Here is a 26,130-nt window from a genome sequence, read left to right as displayed (position 1 = left end):
ATGGTGAGGAAAGCACTTTTTAAAGAATAACCAGGCATCTTCTACTGATGGAATGAGGTCAATATCCTTCCAGGATACCCGGGCCAGGTCGATTAGAAAGGCTTGCTTGCTGAAGTGTCTTAGGGAGCGTTTGACAGTGATGAGGGGTGGTCATTTGACCGCGGACCCATTTCGGACACAGGCAGTGATTGCTGAGATCCTGGTTGAAGACAGCAGAGGTGTATTTAGAGGGCAGGTTGGTCAGGATGATATCTATGAGAGTGCCCGTGTTTATGGATTTAGGGTTGTATCTGGTAGGTTCCTTGATAATTTGTGTGAGATTGAGGGCATCTAGCTTAGATTGTAGGACGGCTGGGGTGTTAAGCATATCCCAGTTTAGGTCACCTAACAGTACAATCTCTGAAGATAAATGGGTGGCAATCAATTCACATATGGTGTCCAGGGCACCGCTGAGGGGGGTCTATAACAAGCGGCAACAGTGAGAAACGTATTTCTGGAATGGTGGATTTTTAAAAGTATAAGCTCGAACTGTTTGGGCACAGACCTGGATAACATGACAGAACTCTGCAGGTTCTCTGCCGTAGATTGCAACTCCACCCCCTTTGGCAGTTCTATCTTGGCGGAAAATGTTGTAGTTAGGTAAGGAAAATTCAGAATTTTTGGTGGCCTTCCTAAGCCAGGATTCAGACACGGCTAGGACATCAGGTTTGGCAGAGTGTGCTAAAGCAGTGAATAAAACAAACTTACAGAACTCAACAAATGATAGGGCCTGGGGAATAGGAGTAGAACTGGGTGCTACAGGGCCTGGGTTAACCTTTATATCACCAGATGAACAGAGGAGGAGTAGGATAAGGGTACTGCTAAAGACTATAAGAACTGGTCGTCTAGTGCATTAGGGACAGAGAATAAAAGGAGCAGATTTCTGGGCGTGGAAGAATAGATTCAAGGCATAATGTACAGAAGGGTATGGTAGGATGTGAGTACAGTGGAGGTAAACCTAGGCATTGAGTGACGATGAGAGAGGTTTCGTCTCTTGAGGCACCAGTTAAGCCAGGTGAGGTCTCCGCATGTGTGTGGGGTGGGACAAAAGAGCTATTTAAGGCATTTTGGGCGGGACTGAGTGCTCTACAGTGAATTAAAACAAGAAATAGCCAAGACAACAGTAGACAAGGCATATTGGCATTAGAGAGAGGCATAACGCAATCACAGGTGTTGATCAGGAGAGCTATGACAAAAATGGGTAAATGGCGATGAATGGGCAGAGAGGGTCAGTTAGATACATACAGGACCTGAGTTCGAGCCTGGGACCGACAGGTAAAAATGAGGTACCGTGTTATTGAAATAGTCCAGGGGGCATCAGCAGTGTAGCCGAGTGATCATAGGGTCAAAAGAGCAGCAATAGGTGAGTCAGGGTGCCTTTTGGTAGTCACTACTACGCTAGGTGAGCAGGGGACACAGCGTTCAGAAAAGCTAGCGGGCCGGGGCTAGTGATGGTTCTGCGGAGACATCGTAACAGAATAGCCTGTTGAGACCACATCGGGCGATCACATCGGCAGTCCAGTCGTGATGGATCGACGAGGCTCCGTGTCGACAATAAAGGGTCCAGGCCAATTGGCAAAGGAAGTATTGTAGCCCTAGAATTAGCTGGTATATGGGCCTAGCTCCAGGCTAGCTCAAGATTAGCTGGTGCTTGCTTCGGGACAGAGGTGTTAGCTAACAGTAGCCACTCGTTTGCAGCTAGCTAGCTGCGATGAGCCAGTGTAATGATCCAGAGCGGCAGGAATCCGGTGATATGGTAGAGATAAGCAGTCCGATATGCTCTGGGTTGATATCGCGCTTTGCAGACTGGCAGGTGTTGTCTGAGCTAAGGCTGGCTGGTGACCGAGAAAAAGGTGAAGACTGCTAGCCGTGGCTAACAAAGACTAGTAGCTAGTTAGCTGGCTAGCTCCAAATGGAAGTTCCAGTTATAAGGAATAAAAATAGCAGATCTCTACCACATTGGGTGAGGCGGGTTGCAGGAAAGTATATTTAGTTCATAGATAGAAAGTGAGATTAAGATATATATAGGAAAAAGCCTGGCTATTTACAAGGGATTAGACAAAGACAAACACACACGTCCTACTGCTACGCCATCTTGGCTAACTATTGTGGGTGTATTTCGCTACACCCGCAATAACATCTGCTAAATATGTATGTGACCAATACAATTTGGTTTGATTTGAAGTGGCTGGACCAGTTTTCCCAAAAGTGAATGCTGTGTAACGTCAAAAAATGAACAATGTGTAACATCAAGATTTTCTTGCTAGCCAACCAACAAGGTCAATGACTGCTGCTATCAAGCCAATCTATTTCACTTAGGCTAATTAATGAAAATATATTAAACTGATCATGACTAGATTTAATCTCATTTCACTGCTATTGGTTAGGGGCATATCCATTGAAAAGGACCCATGGGCACCAACATTTGAAGGTCATAGGAGTATATCAAATTGGGTGTCAAATGAAATTGAAGTCTATATTTTGGGGCAATGAAGGCATAGATGCATTTTTCCATTTTAAGAATTTGGCATAAGTAACGACTTTGATTTCTGGATAAGAGATGGGAAAGGGGTCTTAGAAAACATCTACAAGAAAAAGTCTTAAGGTATCAGAAATACATCAAAATAATGTTGACGTGAAGACCCCTGCAAACACTTATATTTAGTTTTGGATAAATGGTTTACCTTCTGTAAGTTTAAGAAATTTTGCCATTACAAAAACCCACACACTGTATCTTTATATTTTCTAATTTCTCTCCCTCATGAGGGTGGAAGATAATAAATGTTTACAGAAGTAACAAGTAATGGTAGACCTACCAATTAGTTATAGTGATTTTACTGACATTAATTTGGTTTATGAATTATTAAGTGATTAAAGCTTAGAATTACCAAAAGAAATCAGTAAAGGAATTACTGCAACTGAATTGGCTACACTGGGAAATCATAGAAGACAAAAAACACAGTTGGGTCACCTGCACCTGCTACTCCCTTCCACTGGCATACTGTTATGTTCAGCTCTTAATGGTTTTCTTTGTCTTCCTGTCTGGTGATCAAACCAAGTGTTGAAACTGTCAGTCTGGACAACACCTTCCTCTCTCTCACTGCCTCTCTCTCTCTCAATCTCCTGGTAATGCCAGCTCTTACTGACACCTATCAATGAGCCCCCTCTCTTTCCATTTACTGTAACCAGCATCTCACCAACCGACAACGGACATCCATGGACATTGAGAAGTTGTTTAAGTTTGGTCAGTCCACCCTGGCTTTGATGTTAACGTCAACAGTCAGACCAGAATGGACAAAATCTAAACGATAAAAAAGGTCCCCCTGAGAACGTTCCCTTGGGACCATCTCACGACGTCCAAAGGACTAGTAAAATTAAAGTCCTGAGAACCTCTTTAAAAGGTTCTGACATGGTCCTCAGTGATGTCCTGAGAACAAACAGGGAAATAGAGAAAGGTCCCCGAAAGGACATTCCCTTGGGTCCATCACGCAACGTTCTTAGAACTTTATCATAACGTCAGTGGAATAATGTTACGCCAAAACCCTTAATTAAGAGACTTAACGGGAATGTCGTTGAATGTCCTCAGGACATCCCCTGTTTGCTGGGATGCTGTATTGCATGGAAACTAGACTATATTTTGATCAACTGTAGGCTACTAATAACAGCAGCTGTATAGTCTAGCCTACTATGCATTCTGGCCAGGGTGAAGCGGTAATGTTGTGTATTTATAGCCCATTTGTTTGTGAAAATGTGAATGGGATCAAATGTGCTTTATATTCAAACTTGGGCTGACTTGGCTACCAATACTTTTTCAATCCAAATGATGAACTGAAATGTAGCAATAAACACAATACATGTGTACATGAGTATATTTTTAATTAGACCTACAGTTGCATAGGGCAGGACTACATGATGCAAAACTGCATAAAGCAAGCGCTGTGTTTTATTGTCCAATCATGTTATTTTCTGTGTATAGGAAACACCACTAGTCCTGTATAATTAATATTGACAAGTACCAGGTTGCTGCAGTTTGACAGGGTTTTCATCAAGGAGTTTTTTTTAAACCATGTGACCTGATTAGAAAAACTCTGGTCCCATCACAGCCCATTTTAAACCTTTTTACCACAGATGAATCACGTCATACCGTAAAAGATCCAGAGTTGTACCTGGTTAGGTTACCAGATCAGGAAAAACTACGTGCCCCTGAAACGTTTTTCCACCACACCACTCGGAGACCTGTGGTCCCACCTCTGAACTATGGAGTGTGAAGACATACAGTATGCAATCAAGATATCTTTGTTTTTTATTTTGTATTAATTTGGAAAATGTTCTTAGATTTTTATTTCACTTCAGAAATGTGGAGTAGGTTGTGTACATCGTTAGGAAAAAAATGTAATGTAATTATTTTTGTATTTCAATTTTAACTGTTAATATGATGGATTTATGTCCTTGGTGTTATTTATTTGTTCGAGGACGTATACATGAGGCCAACTTTACCATATTATCTTGGAGGCATACTTACACACCCATTTTCATTGTACACCCCCTGATACTTTGCGTGAATGATAACTCAACTTTAAACAATGTGAAATGTTGCTTTTTTTCTATTCTGTGGCTGCATGAAATAGAAAACATAACGTGAATTCAGCGACGACATTTGTTTTCTTCATCTTTGTGGCTCCCTGATGAAACAGTAACATCCATTACAAAAAAACTACAGTAAAGATGGTTGTTTAATGTGAGAGCCTCAGCAATGTTAGGATTTTGAAAGTCGTGTAGTGAAGGACGCAGGGCATTAGCCAACCTGTAGCGCTGTGTTGAATAAGATCGGTGTGTTAAATAGATTCCACAATCCACATTTGAGCGAGTGCTCAGCACCGAGGTAAAGTATGTTTTTATATCTGACATTCACTGTTAAATCTCTTGTTCGCAATAACTTTTGCATTGATTGTCATAGAAACATAAAAACAAGTGCTAATTATTAAAGAAATGTCTTGCCCACTTTTACAACATTTGATTTGCATAAAAATGAATGTGTTGATTTATTATAAATAATCAAATCATATAAAAATGCTTTAATCTCTTGTTCGCAATAACTTTGCATTGATTGTCATAGAAACCTCAAGTGCAAAATATTCTAAAAAGGTCTGGGAAAGACACTGAAAGAAGAGACCGATACTTTAATTGGAGAACAGGAAGGATGACATCAAGAAGATGCAGAGAGGATTAATAATGAAATATTATCTTCATGGCTTCACCCTCTTATTTTATAGTAAAATATTGTCTCTTTCTTAAAAAATGTCAACCTTCTAAGTTTGTTTTAGTTCTGTAAACCATTTATTAACAGTACATCTACTGAATCTCAATTGTTTAAAACAGTAGGCTGCTTTAAATCTGCATGAGGCTATAAACTCGCATTGCTTATTTTCAAAGCTTTGTGGGAAAGGAAGAACACACCAGTGTGACTTCTGACAATGACATCACAGTCCACAACATTATTTTAGGTAAACAGCTGAAGGATGGGGCTGGTGAAATTTCACCCCTCTCCAATTAATGAATGTTGAATGTCAAGACTTAATTTTATAATCCACTTTTCAATATTTTCAATAAACCACTAACTCAAGCTGAACTGGACAAGGTGGCTGACTGGAAGAGGTGGCTGCAGCTAGGGTTCATGTTGTGTTTACAACCGTCTCCAGAATCCCAGTGAAAGACCCTGGCCGAACACACCCACATTCACATCGACGGGGCTGTACTGTAGCGGGTCGAGAGCTTCAAGTTCCTCGGTGTCCACATCGCTAAGGACCTATCATGCTCCAAAGACACCAACAGTCGTGAAGAGGGCACGACAACGCCTCTTCCCCCTCAGGAGGCTGAAAAGATTTGGCATGGGCCCTCAGATCCTTAAAAAGTTCAACAGCAGAACCATTGAGTGCATCTGGACTGGCTGCATCACGGCTTGGTATGGCAACTGCTCTGCGTCTGTCCGCAAGGCGCTACAGAGGGTAGTGTGTATGGCCCAGGTCGAACTCCCTGCCATCCAGGACCTCTATACCAGGTGGTGTCAGAGGAAGGCCCTAAAAATTGTAAGACTATAAGACTGCTAAATAGTTAACTAAATAGCTACCCGGACTATCCTCTTGGACCCTTTTACTCTTTTCGACTCTATGCACACACACTGGACTCTACCCATACACATACTTACACTGACACTCCAACACACAGACACAAATAACATGTTCACACAGGCACACATTTGCCACACACACACACACTTTCATGCCGTCCCTAGGAGGGGTGCGTCAATTGAGTGGGTTGAGTCACTGACGTGATCTTCCTGTCTGGGTTGGCGCCCCCCCCTTGGTTGTGCCGTGGCAGATATCTTTGTGGGCTATACTCGGCCTTGTCTCAGGATGGTAAGTTGGTGGTTGAAGATATCCCTCTAGTGGTGTGGGGGCTGTGCTTTGACAAAGTGGGTGGGGTTATATCCTTCCTGTTTGGCCCTGTCCGGGGGTATCATCGGATGGGGCCACAGTGTCTCCTGACCCCTCCTGTCTCAGCCTCCAGTATTTATGCTGCAGTAGTTTGTTTCGGGGGGCTAGGGTCAGTTTGTTATATCTGGAGTACTTCTCCTGTCTTATCCGGTGTCCTGTGTGAATTTAAGTATGCTCTCTCTAATTCTCTTTCTTTCTCTCGGAGGACCTGAGCCCTAGGACCATACCTCAGGACTACCTGGCATGATGACTCCTTGCTGTCCCCAGTCCACCTGGCCGTGCTGCTGCTCCAGTTTCAACTGTTCTGCCTGCGGCTATGGAACCCTGACCTGTTCACCGGACGTGCTACCTGTCCCAGACCTGCTGTTTTCAACTCTCTAGAGACCGCAGGAGCGGTAGAGATACTCTTAATGATCGGCTATGAAAAGCCAACTGACATTTACTCCTGAGGTGCTGACTTGCTGCACTCTCGACAACTACTGTGATTATTATTATTTGACCATGCTGGTCATTTATGAACATTTGAACATCTTGGCCATGTTCTGTTATCTCCACCCGGCACAGCCAGAAGAGGACTGGCCACCCATCATAGCCTGGTTCCTCTCTAGGTTTCTTCCTAGGGTTTGGCCTTTCTTGGGAGTTTTTCCTAGCCACCGTGCTTCTACACCTGCATTGCTTGCTGTTTGGGGTTTTAGGCTGGGTTTCTGTACAGCACTTTGAGATATCAGCTGATGTACGAAGGGCTATATAAATACATTTGATTCTACATCACATAAGCTGCTGCTACTGTCTATTATATATCCTGTTGCCTAGTGACTTCACCCCAACCTATATGTACATATCTACTTCAATTACCTCGTACCCCTGCACATCGACTCAGTACTGGTACCCCTTGTACAGTAGCTGGGCTGAGGATTTGCATTTGGACCATCATTTAGGCACTGTGTTCGTTGCATGACTTAACGGATTTCATGTTTCAAGCGGCACATCAGAATCATTAATACAGCAAACACTATTAGCAGTCCTCACATCAACCTAACAAACCAAATCCTACTACAGATACCCTGGAACAGTAAAATGTGTAGGATGTGGGATACAGCATTTTCTACTTAACCAAATTAATCTTGACTTCTGCAGCTTGTTCTGAGCGAGCTTCAATGTGGAGGTCTTCGGGGTTGTGGTGTTATGTAAGGCTGTACATTGCAATATGAATGTTCAGTACACAGTAGGTTGACTGGTGAGCTAATGCCAAGAGTGTGCACAGCTGTCATCAAGGCAAAGGGTGGCTACTTTTAAGAGTCTCAGTTATAAAATATATTTTGATTTGTTTAACACTTTTTTTTGTTACTACTTGATTCCATATGTGTTATGTCATAGTTTTTAGGTCTTCACTATTATTCTACAATGTAGAAAATATTAAAAATAAAGAAACTCTTAATTGTGAAGGTGTCCAAACTTTTGACTGGTACTGTACACACACACACATGCAGTATAGTCATTGGATCAAATAATGAAACGCTAAGATGATTGGAAAATGAACACCTAACATTTTAATGTTGCTTTCAAAACCTATCATTATTAGATCCTGTTCAGAGAAGTCAATGATAGGCAATATGTTCACTCTAAGGTCATGACTGTTATATTGCCTGCAGTACACTTGATGGCTGGCAGGTAGAGTAAGTGCATCTGTTTCTGTTATGTCTTGTTTACATCAAGACATTTCATTACGCCATATGTCGTCTTCACGGAGTCTTGCCCCACTACTGAATGGACAAGTGCAGTGTTTGTAATGCACGATGCAGGAGAGCCTGTCTCATTAAATATACAAATATTATTCAATACAGGATACATATTTTTTCAGTGGATAATATTGAATTACTTGTTCCTCAAACTTTATAGCAAGTCAAGCTAGCTTGCAATGTAGAGCAGCTAGCTAGCTAAAAGCTAGGCTTGGTTGAAGATACAGTATCTTCAGCCTAGCTTTAAGCTAGCTACTGTGCATTCGGAAAATATTCAGACTGTTAGGATTTATGTTTATGCATAATAGCCTGTTAGCATATTGGTTGAAGAGGAATATTGTTTTGTTACACACATGCACGCACACCCCCCTCTGTATAGTGTGTGTAGGTGTAAGGAATGACCAACACAGGCCATAAAAGTTGTGGACAGTCTGGAGAGGGGAAGGGTGCAGCTCTCTAGACCAACCAAGAGTTTAGAATACTGGACAATACCATATTAGGAACTGTTTTAGTGTAGAATCGACAGACCCAAGACGGAGCTAATCTACCCAGCAACCAGAGGTGGACAAAGGAACGCGCCAAGGGGCCAGCAAAGGGGGGCAGAGTCTAAACCAGGCCCAGCCTCTACTGTGATAGGCCAACAGACACGTTGAAACGACGTCATCACGGTATAAGAACAGCTGTTTACGTACTTCGTGCCAGTTCATCCTGCGCGGTGAAACAGCGAACCCGTATATACGAAAATTGCATTTGCCATTCATTGTTTGCGGTAATTAAACATAATTAAAGAAAGTTAGCAGACCTTGCATTTTATTTATCCTGACACCGGATGTGTTACACGCAGCGTTCACAAGACCCCTTGACTTTTTCAAAATTTTGTTACGTTACAGCCTTATTCTAAAATTGATTAAATTGCTTTTAGCTAGCTAGCTGCTTTGCAGCCTCCCGAAATAAATCTGGTCTCTTATGAGACAGGCTCTCCTCCACCTTGCGTTACAAACACTACAGTTGTCCGTTCAGTAGCGGGGCAGAGAAGGGTGCAATTGTGGCATCTGCAGAAACCCCTCGTTATACTTCTATTGGTACATTTTAAGCTAGGACAGGCGGAAGGCACGAGCGATCCAGTACAGTAGGTGGCATTAATGCACAATAACATTGGATGCTAGCCGCCAATAAACCCCACGGAAGAAGGGTCAGGGGCGACAACAGTAGATAGCTAACCAGCTGTACATGATAGTGTCCTTTGTCCCCGCCTGTCGGGCACTGTTTTCCCGCAGTTCTGTTAATGACGCGAGGACAGGTGTTTGGCAGGTAGGAGCGAAGGACCCACATTCAAAAGTGTCACAAGTATGAAGACAAAGATAGTACGGTATCAAACTCTGATGAAATGTTCTGCTCGAGATGGGGGGCGTTCATGCTGTAACCAATGGGTTGCTCGAGGGGGGTGTTCATGAAGGAACCAATGGGAACGCCCCGAATGCAGGCTGCAGTAGCACACTAACGGCGGCTAAGACTCCGTGATAATGACAAACAGTGTAATGAAATGCGTCACGATGTAAACTGTGCATTAGACTGTAATTAGTGTCAGCAAAACGTTGCATGGATGAGGTAATGGTCAGTAGTGCATTGTTATCAAAACATTCCTATTGATATGATTAATCAATACTAGTAATGGTTATTTTGAATAAATTAAGTATCCATTAATAAAAAATAAATAAAAAACCTCATTATACTGCAAAGCACTAACTGTAATAATGAATGCTTTACTGATTGTATTCAGAGAGAGAAACTCCTTAGGAATGTGTGTGTCCCCTATCAGTAACCACATACAGGAAAATTCAGCAGCTGCCCAAGAAGATAATCAATCTGTCCCATTCTTCCTGTGTGATTGTGTCTGTTCACTGTGACAGAGACGAACAATTAATTTGACGTTCCTATGGTGAATGTGACTAGAGTGCCGACGTCACTTCCGTGCGCACAGCGTTCACGTTTGACAACAAGCCCTAGCTAGCTGCGTGTATTTCGGGAAAGATATTTTGCCCCTTATAATCGTCCAACGATGACTAAATTACAATATCTGAATGTGTATCTAACTGAGCGTTTGATGCAAGCTGCCGAGGAGATACTTGGAGTGGTCGGAGACACGATTTCCGAGTATCAGGAAGAAATAGCCCGGACAAAGAGAGAGAACCAATACCTGAAACAACACTTGATCACACCGGTCCTACCGGGTATGTAGTTAGCTAGATTACTGTACTTCTCATTTACACGAATTAGCTAAATAGCTGGAAAAGTTACATTGTTTTCTACAATAGTTGACTCTGTGGGGCAGAAAGACGGTGGATGCCTAGCTCTCAAACGTAGCATTCTGCCTTCTATAGTTTCAGCCATTAGCTTCCCCCACGACTACCTCACGTGAACTACAATCCCGACGCTGTGTTTTAACGTTTAGAAACGTCAATAATCATTGCTTTCGATACATATGGCTCTTATCTTTCATCAGCGCGAAATAGCGGAGTTCCCACTAGTGAACGGCTCTTTTTGGTGAACGTTGGGAATCGCGTCGGTGAAAGAGCCGTTTATTTGGCTCCCTGATTTGCATACTGCTAATACTGCTTTTTGAGTTTTTATAAACGATTATCTGCAAATAGGGTACAAAATCATTCTCCGAATATGGTAAGTTGGAGACAGCGGAACAATTTGTTGACGGGGTGCAGGATTTCTTGGGCCTAATTTAGATATGTTTCTTCTTACAATTTCCAACATTTTGGTAGGCTATTTCGAGAGTTTGGGACAAAGTTCTTTCTGCATTTTTGTCAAAAATTAGTTGACATAGCCTTGTTCTGTTCAATGGTCTCTACCTATATAGTACTCTAAATACCCCAATCCATGTTGATAAGCTTAAAATAATAAAATATAAAAATAGCCGACACCATTTAAACCAATGAGGGTTTGGAACTTTTAAAGCCAATTATCTCAGAATCATCATCTTGCAGATATAACCTTATAGTCCCAAGTTCTTGATGTGTTAGTGATCTGTCTGTAATTAGATACATGCGGCTTCTCTTCTGTCATTATATGTTGCCCTATAAGACTAAATAAACCCTTGCTCACCAGAATGTCATCAAGTGATAGATTTAATGCTTCAATCTAGTTGACGTCGGTAAAGTTCTCTTTAATCTCTGCTTCTTTTGTGGAGCAAAGACGTTTAGGCACCGGTGAGAAAATGCAATAACTCAACAAAAAACGGGACAGGTTTTGTAACATTACTAAAATGACATCAGTTTTACGGTTGTAAGGAAATGGAAAGCTATGAAAATGACACCACATGTTTCTAATAAAATTTCAGTTTGGCTTGGATGCATGTTTTATGTGGTTGAAATATCAGCTTTCATGATGCTGATAAAGATAGCACCTCTACAGACATCCCTAACTGTGCATTTACATTCTCTCAAGATGCTGAAAGAAATAAATCATATTTCTCCACTCCTGTTCCTGAGTCATTTCACATTTGGTGTATAATTTTACTGCAATTAATGCTTAATTCCGCAGGAGTTAATATTAAGGCTATGTGAAAGGTTAGATCAACAGTCAGTGTCCAGATTTCAGTTTCCATTTAAAACATCTGAACAGTAGGCTACAGTTCCCTTGATGTGCCATAGGCCTGTTTGATGTCCTCGTCTTGTGACTTCACATTTTTTATAGCGCTTCACAATCATCACACATAAGATAGCCAGCACTGCTATCAACCTCTGTTACCACTTCACCAAATCTTTCATTACTTTTCTTGCCCTGCCTTCTCATTATTTTCAACTCTTCATTTTATAGCTTTTCTCTTATTGAATTAAACTCAGACATTGTTTTTTTAGCCTCCGTGTATATCAACTAACTTTTCTGCCCCTTCACAAAAAACATTTGGCGATTTGCGTGTAGGCTAATTTGCGCAGAAGCTTATAGGCTCACGTACTAATGCCAGAAAGCCTAAAAAGAATGAAAGAAAAACTTCAATGTACAAGAATAAATTGTAAAAAAATAAAAAAAATAATGTATTGTTTTCTCTTCATTCAACCAGCCCGTCCTTCATCCACACAATATTGCAGGACCCTAAACCCGCCTACACCGTGGATATAACAGCATGGACTGCTGGTTATGAACTAACCCCCACATCACTACAATAAACCCATCAACTTCAGGACACACTTGTGACTTGAATGATGGAATTCCTGTTCCACTTTTAAAATAATAAAACATGCATGAAATTCAAATGAGTAAATCCCCCTGTCGTTTAACAAGATATAGTGCATTTGGAAAGTATTCAGACCCCTTGACTTTTTTCACATTTTTGTTATGTTACAGCCTTATTCTGAAAGTGATTAAATAGTTTTTTTCTCATCAATCTACACACAATACCCCATAATGACAAAGCAAAAACAGGTTTTTAGAAATGTTTGCACAAAAAAAATGGAAATATCACATTTACATAAGTATTCAGACCCTTTGGCAGCGATTACAGCCTTCAGTCTTCTTGGGTATGACGCTACAAGCTTGGCACACCTGTTTTTGGGGAGTTTCTCCCATTATTTTCTGCAGACCCTCAAGTTCTGTCAGGTTGGATGGAGAGCGTCGATGCACAGCTAGTTTCAAGTCTCTCCAGAGATGTTTGACCGCGTCTGGGCTCTGGCTGCTCAAGGACATTCAGAGACTTGTCACGAAGCCACTCATGCGTTGTCTTGGCTGTGTGCTTAGGATCATTGTCATGTTTGAAGGTGAACCTTCACCCCGGTTTGAGGTCCTGCATGCTCTGGTGCAGGTTTTCATCAAGGATCTCTATGTACTCTGCTCCGTAGGGATGGTGCCAGGTTTCCTCCAGACATGACGTTTGGCATTCAGGCCAAATAGTTCAATTTTGTCTACATCAGACCACAGAATCTTGTTTCTCATGGTCTGAGAGTCTTTAGGTGCCTTTTGGCAAACCCCAAGCGGGCTCTCATGTGCCTTTTAGTGAGGAGTGGCTTTCGTCTGGCCACTACCATAAATGCCTGATTGGTGGAGTGCTGCAGTGATGGTTGTCCTTCTAGAAGGGTCTCCCATCCCCACAGAGGAACTCTGGAGCTCTGTCAGAGTGACCATTGTGTTCTTGGTCACCTCCCTGACCAAGGTCTTTCTCCCCTGATTGCTCAGATTGGCTGGGCAGCCAGCTCTAGGAAGAGTCTTGATGGTGTTCTTGGGCACCTTCAATTCTGCTGAAATGTTTTGGTGTCCTTCCCCATATCTGTGCCTTGACACAATCCTGTCTCAGAGCTCTAAGGACAATTCCTTCGACCTCATGGCTTGGTTTTTGCTCTGACATGCACTGTCAACTGTGGAACCATATATAGACAGGTGTGTGCCTTTCCAAATCATGTCCAATCAATTGAATTTACCACAGGTGGACTCCAAGCAAGTTGTAGAAACATCTCAAGGATGATAAATGGAAACAGGATGCACCTGAGCTAAATGTTGAGTCTCATAGCAAAGGGTCTGAATACTTAAGTAAATAGGGTAAAAAAAAAAATGTAAAGCCTGTTTTTGCTTTGTCATTATGGGCTATTGTGTCTAAATTGAGGAAAAATACAATTTAATACATTTTAGATTTAGGCTGTAAAGTAACAAAATGTGGAAAAAGTCATGGTCTGAATACTTTCCGAATGCACTGTATATAGGGTACTGTATCAAGCAATCATTAATTAGTTAATGTCATTACACAGCATACGAGTCATTCATGATTTTAAATGCAATCAAGCATTTTTGCTTTAAAACAAAATATAGCGTCCCTTGAATAATTAGCATAAACAATAAATAAACCGCTCCATTTCGACAACTGCATTCACGAATGCATGCGACTCGTTTTAGTCTTTGCTGTAATAAAGGCTTAAACAGTATTTTTTTTTTACATACTCTCTGGTACTCTTCGAATTTATTTACTGTTGTTTTCATTGTTTCCAAACGGTCAGAAAAATTACATTGTAATCTAACAGCACCTGTTTGACACATATGCACACAGCACTTGCTCCTTACCTTATTTTTATTGATCTCCAGTATTTTCCACAACTACTCAAATTTATTCCACACATATGACTTCCCCTTTTCCTCCTTAGCAACCAGTAAACATTCCCCCGTTTCGAGTTTGTCACCTCCTCTGCATCCATTTTGCTGTGATGTGTTACGGTGTTCAGAGTTTGTTATAACCAATTTATTGATGTGATTATGATATGCTATAGGTCAGGCCCTATTGGTCACGTGCATGTGATAAAAAAAAATCTGAACAATCGATTGGTTGAAGAACAGAACTCTCGGTTGGCAAAGATTTTTTTTTTTAAGTCGGGGACAACCCTACAATCCTGGGAAAACAGTTTGGAAAGCAAATGGCTATTGCTGTAAAGAGAAGATCATGAAAAGACTGTATTTTAGTCATAAAAATGTTCAACTTAATTGAGCGAACAGTATAGCCTACATTATTGGATTGTCTATAAGTGTCACGTTCCTGACCTGTTTTCCTTGTTTTTGTATGGGTTTAGTTGGTCAGGGCGTGAGTTGGGGTGGGCATTCTATGTTATGTGTTTCTATGTTGGGTTAAATGTGTTTCCTGATATGGTTCTCAATTAGGGGCAGGTGTTTGACGTTTCCTCTGATTGAGAACCATATTAAGGTAGGCTGTTCTCACTGTTTGTTTGTGGGTGATTGTTCCTGTTTCCTGTGTCAGTGTTGGTGCCACACGGGACTGTGACGGTTAGTTTGTTTTGTCATTTTGTATAGTGTCTTGTTTTGTGTTAATTAAATCATGGAAAATTACCACGCTGCACATTGGTCCTCAGATCCTTCTCGCCTCTCCTCGTCTGAGGAGGAGGACGACTTAGACTGCCGTTACAGAACCACCCACCAAACCCGGACCAAGCAGCGTGGCAACGGGCAGCAGCGACAGCAGCAGCGGTACCAGGAGGAATGGTCATGGGAGCAAATTATGAACGGAGAAGGACCCTGGGCTAAGGTTGGAGAATGTCGCCGCTCTCGTGAACAGCTGGAGGCAGCTAGGAGAGCAGAGGCAACCGGAGAGAGGAACCGGCGTTATGAAGGTACGCGGCTAGCACGGAAACCCGAGAAGAAATCCCAAAAAATTCTTGGGGGGGGGGGGCTAAAGGGTAGTGTGGCGAAGGCAGGTAGGAAACCTGCGCCCACTTCCCATGCTTACCGTGAAGAGCGGGAGTACGGGCAGACACCGTGTTATGCGGAAGAGCGCACGGTGTCTCCTGTACGTGTGCATAGCCCGGTGCGGGTTATTCCACCTCCCCGCACTGGCCGGGCTAAATTGAGCCAAGTGCCATGAAGCCGGCTCTATCTGGCCTCCAGTACGTCTCCTCGGGCCGGTGTACATGGCACCAGCCTTACGCATGGTGTCCCCGGTTCGTCTACACAGCCCAGTGCGGGTTATTCCACCTCCCCGCATTGGTCGGGCTACGGGGAGCATTCAACCAGGTAAGGTTGGGCAGGCTCAGTGCTCAAGGGAGCCAGTACGGTCCGGTATATCCGGCGCCACCTTCCCGCCCCAGCCCAGTACCACCAGTGCCTACACCACGCACCAGGCTTCCAGTGCGTCTCCAGAGCCCTGTTCCTCCTCCACGCACTCTCCCTGTGGTGCGTGTCTCCAGCCCAGTACCTCCAGTTCCGGCAAAACGCACCAAGCCTCCTGTGCGTCTCCAGAGCCCTGTACACACTGTTCCTTCTCCCCGCACTCGCCCTGAGGTGCGTGCCCTCAGCCCGGTACCACCAGTGCCGGTACCACGCACCAGGCCTATAGTGCGCCTCGAGAGTCCAGTGTGCCCTGTTCCTGCTCCCCGCACTAGCCTTGAGGTGCGTGTCTCCAGTCCGGTACCACCAGTTCCGGCACCACGCACCAGGCTTACTGTGCGCCTCAGCAGGTCAGAGTCGGCCGTCTGCCCAACGCCGCCTGCACTGCCTGCCTGCCCAGCGTCATCTGAGCCATCCGTCTGCCCAGCGTCATCTGAGCCATCCGTCTGCCCAGCATCATCTGAGCCATCCGTCTGCCCAGCGCCGTCTGAGCCATCCGTCTGCCCAGCGCCATCTGAGCCATCCGTCTGTCCCGAGCCATTAGAGCCGCCCGTCTGTCCCGAGCCGCCAGAGCCGCCAGCCAGTCAGGAGCTGCCAGAGCCGCCAGCCAGTCAGGAGCTGCCAGAGCCGCCAGCCAGTCAGGAGCTATCAGAGCCGCCCTCCAGTCAGGAGCTGCCCTCCAGTCATGAGCTGCCCTCCAGTCATGAGCTGCCCTCCAGTCATGAGCTGCCCTCCAGTCATGAGCTGCCCTCCAGTCATGAGCTGCCATATAGTCCGGAGCTGCATCTAGTCCGGAGAAACCATTCAGTCCAGAGCTGCCTCTCTGTCCGGAGCTGCCCTTCAGTCCGGAGTTGCCCCTCTGTCCTGAGCTACCCCTCTGTCCTGAGCTACCCCTCTGTCCTGAGCTACCCCTCTGTCCTGAGCTACCCCTCTGTCCTGAGCTACCCCTCTGTCCTGAGCTACCCCTCTGTCCTGAGCTACCCCTCTGTCCTGGGCTACCTCTCTGTCCTGAGTTATCTCCTCTATTTAGGAGGGGCCTTGGTGAAGGTTCCTGGACCAGGGTCGGGGGCGAGGGTCGCCACTCAAGGGACGCTAAGGAGGGGGACAAAGACAATGGTGGAGTGGTGTCCTCGTCCTGCGCCGGAGCCGCCACTGCGGACAGATGCCCACCCAGACCCTCCCCTTGAGTTTTAGGGGTGCGCCCGGACTTCGCACCTTGAGGGGGGGGGGGGGGGGGTTCTGTCACGTTCCTGACCTGTTTTCCTTGTTTTTGTATGGGTTTAGTTGGTCAGGGCGTGAGTTGGGGTGGGCATTCTATGTTATGTGTTTCTATGTTGGGTTAAATGTGTTGCCTGATATGGTTCTCAATTAGGGGCAGGTGTTTGACGTTTCCTCTGATTGAGAACCATATTAAGGTAGGCTGTTCTCACTGTTTGTTTGTGGGTGATTGTTCCTGTGTCAGTGTTGGTGCCACACGGGTCTGTGACGGTTAGTTTGTTTTGTCATTTTGTATAGTGTCTTGTTTTGTGTTAATTAAATCATGGAAAATTACCACGCTGCACATTGGTCCTCAGATCCTTCTCGCCTCTCCTCGTCTGAGGAGGAGGATGACTTAGACTGCCGTTACAATAAGCTATATCAGATACGTTTCTTCTCCTTTCAACTGGAAAAATCTGGCATTTTTATAAACAAATTTCATGCCATTCTACTACGCTTTATATGACTGGAGACATTAGCAGAATATTATTTTATACAACAAAAGGTTCAGGGTAGCCTACTCTGCTAACAGCAGAAAATGATTGTCCAAAAATAAACATTCAAGTGGCACTGACCCAACAATGATAGAGTGAATGTGTGCGCTCATCGGGGATATGGCCAATGCTCTCCGATGGTGCCCTACTCTACGCGGTCAGCCATGCTTTTTTTTGTGTTTGAGTTATATTATGAGCCAAAATTATGGCTATCCAATCTTTTCATCACATTAGGAATAGCAGGCAAACTAACATAAGTTTGCAAATGCGATGATGTATGGAATGCATTATTATAAAAGGCGCATTTTTAATGGTGACAATTAGCTTCCCTTAACTTCAAACTCACTGGCCGCCTATGCGCTGGTACAACCCACTCAAATAATGCAGTGCGGTGGCTTGATCCAGGTGGTTATCGGAGGGTCTAATTAGCTCCTACACCAGAGGTTCCCAAACTTTTTTGGCCTGCGACCCCATTTTGATCAACACTTTTCCGCGACCACACAATGTATAAAAAAAAGAGAGTGATGTAATCAACGGCCAATGTTTACCTTTTTAAATTGGGGATATGACAGTCTATTACAAATCAGTCTGACAGTACTTTTGATAGTATTTCAACTTGTCAGTTTCTTTCGCGACCTCTAGTTTGGGAAACGCTGCACTACACCCTCCATAAATTTCACTCCCTCAGCTTTGGTACACTTGTGTGTATGGCAGAGGCACGTGTGAATGCGCAAATGGATGGATGGGGAAGGGGAAGGGGTGATATGGGATTCAGCCAGAGACATAGGTATGTCATTCCCAGAACAAGCTAGCTAACTCAATGGTGGTCTTGCCAATCAAGCGTCAACAGCTGTCATTACTTTCATTGATGTAAATTGTCTTCTTTCCCACAGCTCCTCAGCCCATTCTCTCTTGGGTCTCAGAGCAGCAAACTCCCCCTGGGCAACAGCGCTGTGAGCAGGAGTGGAGCCCCAGTCTGGGGCAGGAGGACACAGAGCCCACACAGATTAAACAGGAACAGGGTGAACTCAGGACTCGTCGGGAGGTAGAGGAGATTCAAGGGCCGGAGGGTGATACCAAAGAAGACTCCATAACCATTCCTCCCTGTGTGAAAAGTGACTGTGATCAGGATCCACCTCAGCCCACACATCTTCCCCAAACTGTGGAGAACAGAGAGAAGTACTCTCTACTGACCAACACAACTGGACAGATCAAAACAGAACCTGATGGCGAAGGCTATGGAGTATCACTATCAGAACCAACCAGTGACTCCCCTCAGTCTCAGCCCCTCTCTGCAGTAAATCCAGACTGTTCTAGAACACAGAGTGAGAACACTGACAGTGTTACTGATGTTTCGAGAGATCCAGAAAGGAGACCAGAGGACACCCAGACACACTCATGTACTCAGTGTGGTGCCGTGTTCTGTGAGCTTTCCCAACTGGAGGCACACATGCTATCCCACACAGTACCACACAGTGGTGACACTAGTCACAGGCAAATCCTCTGCACAGTCTGTTGGAAGTCATTCACCTCTACCAGTTACCTCAAGGTCCACCTGTGTTCTCACAATAAGGAGAAGCCCTTCCACTGTGGTGTGTGTGGCAAGAGTTTCAGCTACTCAGGCAGGTTCAGGGAGCACCAACGCATTCACACTGGAGAGAGACCGTACCGTTGCCACGTGTGTGCTAAACGCTTCAACCGGTCTGCCCATCTGAAGACCCACCTGAGGGTCCACACGGGGGAGAAACCCTACTCCTGTCCTGTCTGTGGGAAAGGATTCAGTCAGTCCAGCCATATCAAGGGACACCTCAGAACTCACACCCGAGGGAGGTAGAAGAAAGATGCCTTTTTTTATTAGGATCGCCATTCGCCGACGCCAATGGCGACAGCTAGTCTTACTGGGGTCCAACACATAACGAAAAAGACATTACAGACAAAAAACTTTACACTTAAAAATGAACGTGTGTGTGTGTGTGTGTGTGTGTGTGTGTGTGTGTGTGTGTGTGCACTCAGTTCCACATACATGTCAGTACATACACGCAACAAGTAGGTCACATGGGGGAGAGGCGTTGTGCCGTGAGGTGTTGCTTTGTTTTTTGAAACCAGGTTTGCTGTTCACTTGCCCTATATGAGATGGAAGGGAGTTCCATGCAATCATGGCTCTGTATAATACTGTAAGTTTCCTTGAATTTGTTCTGGACCTGGGGACTGTGAAAATATGTCTGGTGGGGTAAGTGCTGTGTGTAAGTTGATTATGCAAACAATTTGTAATTTCGAACACATTGGTGTTTGTTTATAAAAACGAGAAGCGATGCAGTCAGTTTTTCCTCAACACTTAGCCAAGAGAGACTAGCATGCATATTATTGCTTAGGGGATGGCGGTGTCAAAAAGCAGAGGATCTTTTTATCACGGAGAGACCTCTCCCCATCTTTACAACCATTGAATCAATATGTTTTGACCATGACAATTTACAATATTAAGATAATACCAAATAATTTAGTCTGCTCAACAGCCAAACCATTCATTACCAGTTTCAGCTGAGGTCTAGAACTTACGGAATGATTTGTACCAAATACAATGCTGTTAGTTTGAGATTTTCAGGACCAGTTTATTACTGGCGTCCCATTCTAAAACTGACCAACTCTTTGTTTAGGGTTGCAGTGATTTCACTAGCTGTGGTTGCTGGCCCGTATAGGGTTGAATCATCAGCAGACATGGACACAGGATTTGTTTAATGACAGTGGCAGGTCAGCTTTCCATCTAAGTTGTCAATGCCAGGAGGTTTGTCATTATTGATCGATAACAATTGTTCCGCCTCTTCCACACTAACTTTACAAAATTCAAACTTACAATGCTTTTCTGTCATTATTTTCTTTCAACTGTTCGTGGTTGGCATTTACAGCCTAGGTTTGCCCACTTTGCCAATTAAGTAATTATTAAAATAATTGGCAACATTAAATGGTTTTGTGTTGAATAAGCCATCTGATTTTATGGAAGATGGAGTTGAATGTCTTCCTGCCCATAATTTAATTTAAAGTACTCAAGTTATTTTCCATCATTATTTTTATCACTGACCTTGTCTTCATAAGTTTCTTTTAAGTTTAGTCACATCATTTCTCAAATCTCAATAAGAGATGTGCAGCCAGACTTATTAACCACTCCTTTTGCCCCATCTCGTTCAACCATCGTTCTTCAATTCCTCATCAAATCCTTAACAGTCAGTTTCTTAACAGGTGGCATGTTTATCAATAATTGGAAGAAGCAATTTCATAAATTCATCAAGTGCAGCGTCTGGATGCTCCTTATTAATCACATCAGACCAACAAATATTTTTTACTTCTACATAAGTCACAGCTAAATATTTTGTATGATCTCTTATACACTATTTTAGGCCCAGCTTTTGGAATCTTGTCTTTCCTGGATATAGCCACTATATTGAGATCACTGCATTCAATGGGTACGGATAAAGTTTTAGAACAAAGTTCTACAGTATTAGTAAAAATGTGATAACTACATGTGGATTATATAAACTCATCAAAAAAAGAAACGTCCTCTCACTGTGAACTGCGTTTATTTTCAGCAAACTTAACATGTAAATATTTGTATGAAGATAAGATTCAACAACTGAGACAAACTGAATAAGTTCCACTGACATGTGACTAACAGAAATGCAATAATGTGTCCCTGAACAAAGGGGGGGTCAAAATCAAAAGTCAGTATCTGGTCTGGCCACCATCTGCATTAAGTACTGCAGTGCATCATCTCCTCATGGACTGCACCAGATTTGCCAGTACTTGCAGTGAGATGTTAACCCACTGAGGGACCCTGGGCATCTTTCTTTTGGTGTTTTTCAGAGTCAGTAGAAAGGCCTCTATTGTGTCCTACCTTTTCATAACTGTGACCTTAATTGCCTACCGTCTGTAAGCTGTTACTGTCTTAACGACCGTTCCACAAGTGCATGTTCATTAATTGTTTATGGTTCATTGAACAAGCATGGGAAACAGTGTTTAAACCCTTTACAATGAAGATCTGTGAAGTTATTTGGATTTTTACTAATTATCTTTGAAAGACAGGGTCCTGAAAAAGGGACGTTTCTTTTTTTGCGGAGTTTAGTTCCTGTAGTGTAAACACCCTGGTAGGTTGATTAATAACCTGAACCAGATTACAGGCACTGGTTACAGTGAGAAGCTTCCTCTTGAGCGGACAGCTTGATGGAAACAGTCAATATTCAGGTCCCCAAAAAGTAGACCTCTGTTTATATTACATACACTATCAAGCATTTCACATACATTATCTAGATACTAACTGTTAGCACTTGGTGGCCTATTGCAACACCCTAAAAGAACAAGCTTTAGTTGAGATAGGTGAACCTGAAACCACAACACTTCAATATCACTTTACATGAGATCTTCCCTAAGCATTAGAGGGATATGTTTATGAATATATATTTGTATTACTTGTATTGCTACTGCTTTATCAAAGGAATTAGCTTAGTGAGTCTCAGAAATGGTTAATACAGTGCATTCAGAAAGTATTCAGACCCCTTTCCTTTTTCCACATTTTGTTATGTTACAGCCTTATTCTAAAATGGATGAAAAAAATATCAATCTACACACAACACCCCATAATGACAAAACAAAAACAGGTTTTTAGAAATGTTTGCAAATGTATTAAAAATTAAAAACAGATTTACATAAGTATTCAGACCCTTTGCTATGAGACTCGAAATTCAGCTCAGGTGCATCCTGTTTCCATTGATCATCCTTAATGTTTCTACAACTTGGAGTCCACCTGTGGTAAACTCAGTTGATTGGACATGATTTGGAAAGGCACACACCTGTCTATATAAGGTCCCACAGTTGACAGTGTATGTCAGCAAAAACCAAGCCATGAGGTCGAGGGAATTGTCCGTAGAGCTCTGAGACAGGATTGTGTTGAGGCACATATCTGGAGAATGGTATAAAAAAATGTATGCAGCATTGAAGGTCCCCAAAGACAATGTGGCTTCCATCATTCTTAAATGGAAGAAGTTTTGAACCACCAAGACTCTTCCTAGAGCTGGCCACCTGGCTAAACTGAGCAATCGGGGGAGAAGGGCCTTGGTCAGGGAAGGGACCAAGAACCCGATGGTCACTCTGACAGAGCTCCAGGGTTCCTCTGTGGAGATGGGAGAACCTTCCAGAAGGACAACCGTCTCTGCCGCACTCCACCAATCAGGCCTTTATGGTAGAGTGGCCAGACAGAAACCACTCCTCACTAAAAGGTGCATGACAGCTCGCTTGGAGTTTGCCAAAAGGCACCTAAAAAGACTCAGAGCATGAGAAACAAGATTCTCTGGTCTGATGAAACCAAGATTGAACTCTTTGGCCTGAATGCCAAGTGTCACGTCTGGAGGAAACCTGGCACCATCCCTACGGTGAAGCATGATGGTGGAAGAATCATGCCGTGGGGATGTTTTTCAGTGGCACGGACTAGGAGACTAGTCAAGATTGAGAGAAAGATGAACAGAGCAAAGTACTGAGAGATCCTTGATGAAAACATTCTCCTGAGCGCTCAGGACCTCAGACTGGGGTGAAGGTTCACCTTCCAACAGGAAAACGACCCAACACACACAGCCAAGACAACGCAGGAGTGGCTTTGGGACAAGTCCTTGAATGTCTTTGAGTGTCCCAGCTAGAGCCCGGACTTGAACCCGACCGAACATCTCTGAAGAGACCTGAAAGTAGTTGTGCAGCGACGCTCCCCATCCAACTGACAGAGCTTAAGAGGATCTGCAGAGAAGGATGGGAGAAACTTTCCAAATACAGGTGTGCCAAGCTTGTGGTATCATACCAAGAAGACTCAAGGCTGTAATCGCTGCCAAAGGTGCTTCAACAAAGTTGAGTATAGGATCTGCACAGTTGTGTAAATTTGATATTTGCGTTTTTTCTTTTTAATAAATTTGCGAAAATTTCTAAACCTGTTTTTGTCTTGTCATTGTGGGGTAGATTGAGGGAGGGAAACAATTTAATTTTAGAATAAGACTGTAACATAACAAAATGTGGAAAAAGTCAAGGGGTCTGAATACTTTTCGATTGCTTGGTAAGTGCTTGAAAATTCACAAAAAGTGACATTAGCTGATTATCTCATAGAACAGAATATATAAGATCTCCTTAGCCTGTATTTATCATTTTCCTGGGTAGCTTATCAGAGATAGCCTTGGAGTGGAAGGAGCCCACGAGGGAAAAGACAGAGCCTTCTGTTCTCAAAGCACCTAGCTTTTGGAAAGAGGAAGATAGACATACCTTTGTTACGGAGTCTAGTTGATAGGTAATCGACTAGTTGGACTGTTCCCCAGACTCCACGCGTAGGGACTTGTACAATGCTTAACAAGGCTATTGAACTTAACATTGGTGTCTGTCTTTATTCCTTAATCCGACATATCATACAGAAACAACCTTCTCTTCAGTGCTACTAATTCTACATAGAATTGTAAGACTAGAGGACTATAGAATGTATGATGTTTTGCAGACTGTAACTAAGGCCCCTCATTTCTGCATTGATTTAAGAGAGCTGTTCTAATACAATGCTATGAAAAGACTTGAACGCATCCCTTCATGTATCACTAGGTTACAGTGAAATATAATGTTAATTTGTTAGATTTGCATTTTTTTTTTTATTCTTGATGATTTCAATAGGAGCTTGTTGGTCTCCTTGCAAACAAACTCTGTCATTGATTAAGTAGACCTATGTGTGGGAACATTTTATTTCTGAATGTCTGTTTCTGAAGGAAAACAATACTGTCACATCAGATCAATGTTCTAGTGATCAGTGGGACTGTTACAGACAACCTATCCTCACCAATGTTGTTGTAAAACCATGTTTGAACACTAGATGGTATACTTAAATTATTTCTCCTCCACAAAAGTGTTACACAAGCTAGGTTTCCATCCTATTGGCAACAGATTTTCTGCTTAAAACAGTGTGTGTTTCCCCACCAGATGTGTTCCCATCAAATTGACTTGTGCATAAAAGGCTGTATGTGATGACAGTGCACATGAAAATATCTTGTTAAATTCACATATACCGAATAAAATAAAATAAATACAGTTTAATGGTTTGCATCGCATTTAACTCTGATTATTATAATATCAATATTTGCGCATAAAAGCATTTCTAACTCCATTCCTCGCAAAATGAATTTGACTGATTTTACATTTTGAATGGAAACCTGGTTACAGTTGAATATGATTGCCCTCACAGGTCCTGCCAAGCAACAGCCTTAAATCCAGAAACCCAACTATTGGTAAGTTTATACGTACAAAATTCAAAATCTATGATGACTTTATAGCAACAAAAAAACTTCCCCACTAGAGCTCACCAGCTTGTAGTCCTAAAAACAGGAAATGAGTTGACTGTGGTTTGTTCAGCCATTCCTATAGGGGAAATGAATGGGGAAAGAATAGAGTTTTGGGATACACACCGAAAATAAGGTCAGAGGGTAACACAGGCTTCGATCTTAAATGTTTTGTTCTATGAGATAATATCAGTCAGTTAAAATGACCTTCATGAATTGAAGCATTTGTGCTTGTTTTGATTACATACAGTGAAATTCAGAAAGTATTCAGACCCCTTGACTTTTTCCACATTTTGTTACGTTACGTACAGCTTCATTCTAAAATGTATTAAATAGTTGTTTTCCTCAATCTACACAATTTTTGCATATGTATAGCAGGGCTGAGGGGGAGTTTGGAGTTTAGCCAGAGTGAAATTCTCACTCCAAGGAGAGAACAAGGCACTCACAGCCAAGGTAAAAATCCACGATTCCAACATGGATTGTCTACTCAGGGAAAACAGGGTGATGAAGGAGTCACTACTAGACAAACAAAGTCGTAGCATGCGTGAAAATCAATTTTTTTCTGGGATTCCTGAGGACGCATCCAAAAACTCAGAGGGCGCGATCAGAGAATTCTTGCAATCCGCCTTGAAACTTCCTATAGAGACTGTAAACAAGGTGGCTTTCCACCGAGTACTCAGACTTGGAGCTCGGAGTGACAAGACCAAGGGTCCCCGACCGATCATTGCAAAATTTGAACAATACCAACAAAAGGAGCTGATCAAAAGTAGGGGAAGGGAGCTTAACCGGACCAAATTTGGTCTCAATTACCAATTTCCAAGGGAGATAAATGAACGTCGTAAGAGACCGTATCCGGTAAAAAGGCAACAGACGGAGAAGGGTAAGCGTGCCTTTCTAATTGTGGACAAACTATAGATGGACAGCTATTCCCGAGACAGCTCCATAACACCATGGCTGTACTAAATTCTACAGGGACTTCAGGTTACGAAAAAAGAAAGTATGGGAACTGTAAAAATATCTGAACACTATGAAGTGGATATGAACACACACATACTCAATTACATGCTCCCGTACACATATGGACTTATACATGCTGTAGAGTAATGAAAGGTGTCTTTCATGATCATGTGAAATGTCAATTTCTATGGAAATGCTGGGATGTGTT

General features: G+C 43.1%; 1 protein-coding gene across 2 annotated transcripts; it reads left to right on the top strand.

The window, feature by feature from the left end:
- Window positions 1–10,239: 10,239 nt before the first annotated feature.
- On the top strand, window positions 10,240–24,723 carry LOC139537610 (zinc finger protein 70-like). 2 transcript variants are annotated; one of them, XM_071339131.1, is made up of 3 exons: window positions 10,240–10,503; window positions 15,127–15,384; window positions 18,522–24,723. In XM_071339131.1, exons 1-3 carry the CDS (start codon window positions 10,332–10,334, stop codon window positions 19,460–19,462), a joined length of 1,371 nt encoding a protein of 456 aa, XP_071195232.1. In that variant the 5' UTR covers window positions 10,240–10,331; the 3' UTR covers window positions 19,463–24,723. The 2 variants fall into 2 exon arrangements, with proteins under 2 accessions (XP_071195232.1, XP_071195240.1); XM_071339139.1 differs by lacking the exon at window positions 15,127–15,384.
- The last annotated feature ends 1,407 nt before the right edge of the window (window positions 24,724–26,130 follow it).

Source organism: Salvelinus alpinus, chromosome 1, assembly GCF_045679555.1.
Source record: "Salvelinus alpinus chromosome 1, SLU_Salpinus.1, whole genome shotgun sequence".
NCBI lineage: Eukaryota > Metazoa > Chordata > Actinopteri > Salmoniformes > Salmonidae > Salvelinus > Salvelinus alpinus.
The sequence above is the reverse complement of the archived record's forward strand: the minus strand, read 5'-3'. Positions and strand labels throughout refer to the sequence as shown.